The sequence below is a fragment of the Trichosurus vulpecula genome, chromosome 2, assembly GCF_011100635.1.
Source record: "Trichosurus vulpecula isolate mTriVul1 chromosome 2, mTriVul1.pri, whole genome shotgun sequence".
Classification (NCBI taxonomy): Eukaryota; Metazoa; Chordata; class Mammalia; order Diprotodontia; family Phalangeridae; genus Trichosurus; species Trichosurus vulpecula.
The window spans coordinates 134,110,613-134,119,464 of NC_050574.1; the positions used below are offsets into that span (position 1 = coordinate 134,110,613).

The 8,852-nt window shown below is 39.4% G+C and overlaps 1 protein-coding gene across 1 annotated transcript; it reads left to right on the plus strand.

Annotated features, from left to right (window-relative positions):
* On the plus strand, positions 1 to 8,629 carry LOC118836758 (interleukin-18-like). Its single transcript, XM_036743950.1, has 5 exons — positions 1 to 121; positions 1,505 to 1,510; positions 4,221 to 4,349; positions 5,385 to 5,521; positions 8,390 to 8,629. The coding sequence occupies exons 1-5, from the start codon at positions 1 to 3 to the stop codon at positions 8,627 to 8,629; spliced, it is 633 nt and encodes a 210-aa protein (XP_036599845.1).
* The last annotated feature ends 223 nt before the right edge of the window (positions 8,630 to 8,852 follow it).

Sequence of the window (8,852 nt, forward strand, 5' to 3'; positions counted from 1 at the left end):
ATGGCAGCTTCAGCTAACCACCCAGCAGCAGCTCATGCTACAGAAATGGACTTTGATCTCGATCTTCATTCTATCGACATTGTCAACCTAGATTTTAGAGACGACACCCTTTATTTAATAGGTAAGTATCCCTACACATCTATATAAATCTAAATAACAAAACAGACCCACTGCTATAAGTAAATAACTTAGATAAATAAGAATACTCGTTGTAAGTATTTTTAATATTTGGGATTTTGGGCTTATCAATTTGAGACCTGAGAGGTTATCAAATCTAACTTCTTCATTTTACAGATAGGAAATTGAAACTCAGAAAGATTAAGTGATTTACCTGGTGGCACATGGCTGTCAAGTGCCTGAGATGGAATCTGAACCCAGATCTTCCTAATTCCAATACTCCCTATACTTTACCATGCCATCTTTCTTGTACTACTCATCTCACAGGCTTCCTGTGGGGAAAAAAAAGTGATTTATAAACCTCCAGAGCTATGTGAAATGTATCATCATCATCTTCATAATCATCCTCCCCCTCCTCATTGTCGTCATAAAGGCAGCATAATGTATAGTAGATAGAGATCTGGCTTTGGAGTCGGGAAGACCTGAGTTCAGGTTCTGACTCTGACACATACATTGTATCAGTGTTCTAGGAAATAATTTGTAGAAAGGGTCCTGACTTTCACTGGTGAATGGAATTTCCTTACTTGGGAGCTCCCAATATCAATGAAATTATAGGCCCAGAGCCTATCCTCTTATCATCTCATGTAGAGTATTCTTATTTTATCAGTGATTCCCATTGTAACGTAGAAAATATATTCTACTTGAAAAAACCTGGGCATAGCAGTTAAGTAAAATACTTACTGTAAGACCAAAGAATCGATCCTAACTCACAGCAATAAATTACAAAGTGGTAGATGCACATTGTTACACAACAGTCAAATTCCAAAAATTGCGAGAGGTGGTATTTCTTGGGAAACTAGTGACATACCATGAATTTTTTGGTCTAGAATACTCTTAACCGACTTTCTGTTAAGTGAAGGCCACCAGTTTGTAAAACTCTTTGACAAGTTAAAGATGTATCATTTTGACTACCCCAAACTCAGAGAGTCCACTTCCATTTAAGTTCCTATGGATAGGTTCTCATTCCCTATCTCTCCTTCCCTCCCCCCACCATGGAAATATCTCTATTGAAGGAATAAAATCAGTTAAATGTCTAAAGCCAGTTCCTCTGACCCGTGGAAAAACTGAATGCTGGAATTTACAAAACCTGGATTAAAATTTCACATTCCAGTTTCCTGAGATGTCGGACCTAAGTGGGATCCTTTTAGTTCTCTGGAAAAGGTTTTCTAAATGAGACAGTATCCAGCTATAGAAGCTATGGAAAATGTTGGGAAAAGAGGGAAGAGAGAGAGGGTGAAAGAAGGAAAGAGCTAAGAAATGAAAATGTCCTCCTTTTGTTGCAAGAATTTAATGGAATGTTTTCTCTTTCTTTTTCCCTTAGCTGAAGAGACAGGTAAAGAATGAATTTTTTTTCTACTATTCTGTCTAAACTGGGGGAGTTGCTTGGCAGCACAGAACCACATACCTTTGCCAACATACTTAGAAATGAAAGATATTGTCTCTACTTGGAGCAGATCTGGTTTGGGAAGCTGGATTCCTTCCCCGAAAAGGGTGTGGACCATATGCATTCAATGTCACTCCCATTGGGACCACTGATGCAAAAGATAATAAGTGGTCAACAAACACTAAGTGCTTACTATATGCCAGGCACTGTGCTAAGCACCAAGGATACATAAAAATTAAGAGGAAAAAAACAAGTGTCTGTCCTTAAGAAGCTCATAATCTAATCCTCGGAAAACATGCAAATAATTATATACAAACAAGATTACACACACACACACACACACACACACACACACACGCACACGCACACACGCGCACACACGAGCACACACACGCACACACGCGCACACACAAACACACACACACGTATATCGTATATCTGGCAAACTGGAGATATTCACAGAGGGAAGACCTGAACCTTGAGAGAACCTAGGAAATGCTTCTAGCAGAAAGTGGTCTTTTAGCAGAGACTTGAAAGGAGCTAGGGACGTCAGGAGGCAGAGACAAGGAGGGAGAGAGATGAATGTAGCAAGTGTTCACCAGCGCTCTGGAAACACTCTGGTTCTCAGAATCTACCTCATGTAAGGTGAAGGAATACTTTTAAGTTGGGCTTTATCCAAGCAGAAGGTCATGGTTCTCAGGAGTACACAGGAAAACGGGGTGGAGGATTTGGAGACTGGTCTTTAGAGCCAACATAGGGTAACAGGGAGACTGTACCTAAGTGGGGAATGGGGGGGAGGGGAAGGACGGGAGGTTTCTGTAAGACCAAGGAATTGATCCTAACTCACAGCAATAAATTACAAAGTGGTAGATGCACATTGTTATACAACAGTCAAATTCCAAAAATTGTGAGAGGTAGTATTTCTTGGGAAACTCGTGACATACCAGGGGAAACGATTTAAAGAAGAGAAACCTTATTTCTGATTGGTTCTTTAGCCAGTAAATCCCTATAAGAGAGGCAAATACACAGCAGACAGCCCCTTTGGGAAGAAGGAACAATTGCTTCTTTGTTCCTCCACTAGTCCCTTGATGCTATTAAATGTCAATAGTTTCTCAGTTTTCTTAAGTATTTTTCCATAATGTAATTCATGACCAAAGTCCCAAAAATTGTTTGCCTATACAGACAGCCCCCAAATCACTCTTCTTTTAGTTTGTTTTGGCTTTATTCAGAGGTTCCTCTAAAAACTTCAAAATAAAGCTCAGAAAAATATGTTGTGTCTAATTTTTAAAGATCTAGGTTAAAATGTATCTATTTCCCATATAAGCATTGAAAGTAATAAGACATATCCAGCATAGGACAGCTTTTATTTCACACCAGAGAAAATGCAAAAAATATATAAAGGATTCATGGTAGCCCACATATAATGGCTCTCTCCCACCCAAATGAGACCTACCATCCCCTCAGGGATGTGTAGTTCCCACTCCCTCCCCCAGATTCATAGTACTACCTGTGTCTCAGACTTTTCTTGGAAGAAAAATAAAGTTGTTAGAGAGACAACTCTCCAATATTTTAGTGAATCCCGCTTTCTACTTCAGTGATAAATATAGTCCTCCAAGTTTATGACAAAATAAAGCCTGGACTTTGCCCAGTTGTAAAAGAAACTCGGAATTTCTAGAAAGGCAGTTTTCTTCCCACTGGATCTACACTGTCCTAATAATTCACAGTAACTGAAAACAATCATTTGCTCTCCCATATCATGTCTCAGTCCCATGGCTCAGGCCTTTCTAGGTAAAGGGCTACAGGCAATAAAACCTATGCAACTGTGATGTTCTCTTCCACTGTCTCTCTAGTTCTGGGTTCAGGAACTGTCACTAGGTCAACATTTCCCTGCCTGCTGCCATTTCCTGTAATTATTAAGCCAAGAGGCTGTCGTTTCTGAAGTTGGGGGGAGAGGTTTCAGTAGATAAACCCTTGAGAAGTTTTACCAAAATGCAAGCATTCCCACTGGGACCAAAGTTGGATCTCATATTTCTAATATACTCAGTTCTCTCTGGACCTTTCCAAAAAGAAAAAAGATCCAAAAGTCAAACTTTGCAATGAGAACTCCTTTTATAGGCCTATCACAAAGGGATGGCTATAACCCACAATAGTCTGAAGTGGACGATTCATCCATAATCTATGAGTTATAAATGAGTCTATGGGTATATCCATACCTTTCATAGGAAAAGGTAATAAAAGCCCCCAAAAAAGGGTCACCTCTCAGTAAGTTCATCAAGTTGATCAAGAAGTTTCCCTGATTAGCATCTTACATTCTCAATTTAATTCAATTCAACAAGCCTTTAATAAGTATTATTAGTGCAAAAGACTATGACAAATATTTCTAATACTTTCGGCCCTTAAGGCCCTTACAGTCTATAGATAAAAAGAAGCTTCCTATTTTCTGCTTTGTGTTGCTGAGGCAGTCATTCATATTCCTTAAAGAATGCACTTTTCTCTACATATGCCATAAAAGTGAAAACCCACTTTACCATAGATTCTTCTGTATCAAGAAATTACCATTAATCACTCTAGAGAACTAAAAATTTAAGAGAGGTCTGCTAATAGATATGAAAACCTCCCACTTCTAAGTGTGTACTTAATGCATATTTGTTTAACACAGTTAAACAGGGATTCAGCAAGCTTGAGAACCATTGTGCCATCTTAAAAAACGTGAAGGGCAGAGTTCTTGTAATAGTCAAAGGCGGGAAAATGGCTGTATTTGAGGAGATGTCTGATGCGGAGATTAAAGGTACGTTTTGGTTTTTTTGTTTGGTTGTTTGTTTTTTGATCTACCATTATAGAAATTTGAGAATTATAGGACTGGAAAAGACCTTAGAGATGTTTTTTTTTTTTTCTCATCTTCCGGAGGAATAAAAATCTTCCTTGAAAAACAGTCACTCCAGAAAGAATAAACGATTGCCCAAGGTCAAAAAATGTGTTAAGTGGGACTTAAAACCTAAATATCTTTCTTGACTCTCAGATAAATGATCCCTCCACCATACCACCGCTGCCCTTTCCTCTCTGTTCCATGTTGTCATTTCCCTCTCCAGGACTTGCTAGTCTCAAACCTAAAAAATAAGGGAGAGGAGTAGGTCCAGCTCACCTCCACTAATAACAGATTACAAAGGGCATTTATTTCCTCTGGTTGTTGATGTGGGTTTTGATCATTGAGCAAACCGCAAGGGCCTTCATTTGAGAATACAGAGCTGGCACGTATAGATCAGTCCTTACCTGTTGTAGAGAACAAACGGTGTAATCTGATCCACAGCATGCTGTTACTCTGTGGACTTCCATTGGCTAAATAGAAGAACCCTTTGCAATAATTAAATTAAGTCAAAGTATATTAAAATTGGAAGTAACCTTAATATTTATCTAGTCTAATTTGAAGGCTTCTACTTAATTCAGAAAGCCTTTCTACAAATATTTCTTAGTGATGGTCATCCAAACTCTACTTGAACCTCCAATGATAATGCACTCCCCCACAAGGTAACTCATTCCATTTCCAAACAGCTCTATTAGTAAGCTCTACTTTGCTGGGCTGAAAAAGCTTTCTAATTCATTAGAAGATTTTGTTGGGGATAGGTGCTAAGCTTGCTAGACTGTTGTTTCCAGGATGCGCCTTTATCCCAAATCTCAGTCAGCTTATTGATTTCGACGAGCCACACAAAAATCAGTATTTTGACAGTCCCTTCTGTGACTATCCCTTAAAGACTATTCTTAAAAGCTAAAAAGCTGCAAAAGATTCTTCTGAATAGAACTCTAATTTATAAATGTTTATCCTCAGCCAATGCACCTCGGACTCAATTTATAATACAATATTATAAAGAGACCATGCCCAAAGGGTTAGCTGTAGCCATCTCTGTGAAGACTGAGAAAAAGACTTATACCCTGTCCTGCAAGGACAAAAAACTTCATTTTAAGGTAAGAATGAGCCTGTTTTCAGTTTCATGTCTAGGAAAACCTTAGGAATAAATAACTTGTTTCAAAGTCCAGATCCAGTCTCCAGAAGAGGAAGAATAAAGGCAGAGAACCATAAGAGTAGAGGGTCGTCCACACCTGCCTAAATCAATGAGCAGCATCAGCTATGTGCTGGGATCACAGCACAGATCTGAGCCCAGCACTTGTTGCAAAACCCACACCTTCCAGATGATTAGCCAATACATATATCATGGAATAGAATCTCTAAGAGGTGGAAGGGACCCTAGAGGTCATCTGATCTAGCACCTCCACTCCCAATTTGAACCCAGGTCTTCCACTCCACATCTAGAGTTTTTGTCATTGCATCACTGCCAGGGCTATTAGCAACACAAGCCTAGATCAGCTCACAGAGCCCCCAGCGATGTGTCATTCCTAGATAATCTCAAATATTTGCCTCACATAGATGGTAGATAGTACCCACAAGACATGCCTGTCAGTCAGGAAATTCATAAACATAGACCATGACTCTTTCAAGAATGAATGTCAATGCAGTCAGTTCTCTATCATTCACACATCCATTGTGTGCTCCAAATATCAATCAACCTACAAGCATTTATTAAGCACCAACTATGTACTAGACTCAATGCTAATCACTGGAAATACAAAAACAAAAGTGAAATAATGTTTACCCCATATTTATACATCATATATGCATATATGTATACACACGCAAACATATATTCATGTATCCAGTATAAGTATAGAAAAAAATAGATACAAAGTGTAGGATTGGGAGAGAGGTACTTGCAACTGAGGGGACAAACAAAGAAAGTGACATTTGAGCTGAGCCATAAAATAAACTAGAGATTCTAAGAAAAGGTTTGAGGGAGATGAAGAAAGAGTAGGAGAGTACATTCCATGCATGGGATATCTCCCAAATACCAGAGCAAAGACATAGATATTGCCCTCAGTTAAGGACAGTACAAAGCAAATCTGCCCAAGGTGGGGGAAATCACTTAAAGTATCTCAGAGTCAAATAGAAAAGTTTTTTTGTTTTTGTTTTTTTTTCCAGTGACCCGTTTTAGGCTATGAAATCCACTTGGAATAAGCTTAGTTGATGGTTTCTTTCAGTTCTAACATTCTATATTGCAAATGAAGCTGTGTGTGATTCTTCCTCCCCACTCAATATGTCAAGTTAGGCCAAAGTGAACACCAAGGCCAAGATCAAAGGGGAAAAGAAAACGAATAGCTGACTTTTGCGTAGGCCTTATTATGGCTTGCAATGTGCTGTATCTCCTTTGGTCCTCTGGAAAGTTCTGTGAGGTAGGAAATGCAAGAAAACACAGAACTCAACTTTTTAGAACTAAAATGGTTCTTAGGAGTCATCTAGTCTAACTCCACATTTTACAGATGAAGAAAATAAAGCCAAGAGGTTTAATGGTTTCCCTAAAGTCACACAGATATGAAATGGGAGACTAGACCTCTTCTTCTTCTTCTTGAGTCCTTTCAGTCGTGTCTGATTCTTCATTACAACATTTGGGGTTTTCCCTGGCAAAGATACTAGAGTGGTTTGCCATTTCCTTCTCCAGCTCATTTTACAAATGAGGAAACTAGGCATACAGGGCGAAGTGACTTGCCCAGGATCACACAGCTAGTAAGTGTCTGAGGCTGCATTTGAACTCAGGTCTTCCTGACTCTGGGGACTGAGCTCTATCCACTGTGTTATCTAGCTTATCCAGTCTAGCTTCTGCTCAGCCCATTGCATTTCACAAAAGAGCAGCATAAGGAAGGTGCTTGGAAGAAGAGGGAGAAACGCCTTTGTACTGATGGGGAGATCGATATGTTGATTATATGTGTGCATGGTACTAGAAAGCCAGGCAAAAATTCAATCGTTTTACCTTATAGAAAGTACCAGGTAAAGACCTCCAACTTAGAGGCAAAGCCGGGCTGACTGTTTGCAATTACTATTTTACTTTCTAGATGTTCACCAGCCACCTTTGTAATAATCTGGTCTAGAATTTTTCCTGGAATTGAAAGATTTGAATTGGGAAGAGGGGAGAAGGGAGGAACTACTATTAAGTGGAGAGGGTGTGTGTGTGTGCGTGTGTGTGTGTGTGTGTGTGTGTATAGGTATGGTGTGTATGTGTATGTGGGTATGTGTAGGTGTGTGTGATGTGTGGTAATATATGTGTGGGTTGTGGCTAGGGGTAGATGGGGTGTACCAGCACAAAAGTACACAGGTACACTTGTGTGTAAGGGGAGGTGTGCTAAGCCAGAAGTGCTCAACATAAGAGTCAAGGAATCAAAAAGGTGAGTGGCTTGCCCAGGCAGATTGCTGCCTCCAAAGTCAAGACCATATTAATTAGTTAAACATTAAGAAATGTTATACAATCTCCCAGAGTGTTTAGGAGTGATATAAATTCTTACCTCACCTGGTCAATTAATAACATGGGAGTGCATGACCAGAGGTGATCATAAGCAGTCAGACCATAAAACTGTGCCCGGGTGGGGGCTAAGGAGCAGGCTACTTGGACCATCTTCCAGCTCTTACTGATGGAGGAGCATAATCTGAAGGGACTATTACCCTTCTCGAGTGCTGCCTGCCTGGCAGCAGATGAAGACTTGTCTAGGTGGGAGAGGAGAGACAAGGAATGTCCCAGAAGTGTAATAAGGAGCATGAATGCACAGAGGATGGAGTTAAATGGCATCATGGAGATGAGTCACATAGATGGACACTTTCCTCCCCACATTCTAGCAGAAGTCTCTGGCCCAGTGTAGTATCTATGCAAGGACTTTCCTTACTCAGGTTCTCTATGGCCCATCATAATAACATCTGGAATGTTTTCTTTTCTTTTTTTTCCTCCTCTATAGGAAGGTGCTGCTTCAGAAAAAATTGATGGCAAAGAACAGGATATCTTATTCTACCAAGAGAAGATTCCAGGCCATAATGACAAGATGCAGTTTAAATCTTTTTTATACCCAGAATATTACTTGGCATGTAAGCAGGAAAAGAAGGGCATTTTTAAATTGATTTTAAAGAAAGGGAACCAAGACGAGGAAGGGTCTACAAAGTTCATTGTCTGTTATGACTGTGGGAAAACAGACTGCTAGAATGATAGTTTAAATCCCAGAAAATGTCTTAACAATAACAGCACTTCATTCAGGTCTTAAACTGCAAAAAAACTAAGTAAAGATATACTCATGGAGGGATTATTTAATCAACACTTGTGGGGAAGCTGTAGAAAAATGATATTTAGGTCTCTAAGTTCAAAAAACTACAAGTTAGATTTAATTTAAAATAGTAGTAGTAATGGTGAAAGAGGTTAGCTTTCAA

Coding starts and splice junctions, on each gene's coding strand:
- LOC118836758 (XM_036743950.1), top strand. CDS start 1: ATGGCAGCTTCAGCTAACCACCCAGCAGCAGCTCATGCTACAGAAATG. Junction 4,350..5,384: donor GTCTGATGCGGAGATTAAAG/GTACGTTTTGGT, acceptor GTTTATCCTCAG/CCAATGCACCTCGGACTCAA. Junction 5,522..8,389: donor ACAAAAAACTTCATTTTAAG/GTAAGAATGAGC, acceptor CCTCCTCTATAG/GAAGGTGCTGCTTCAGAAAA.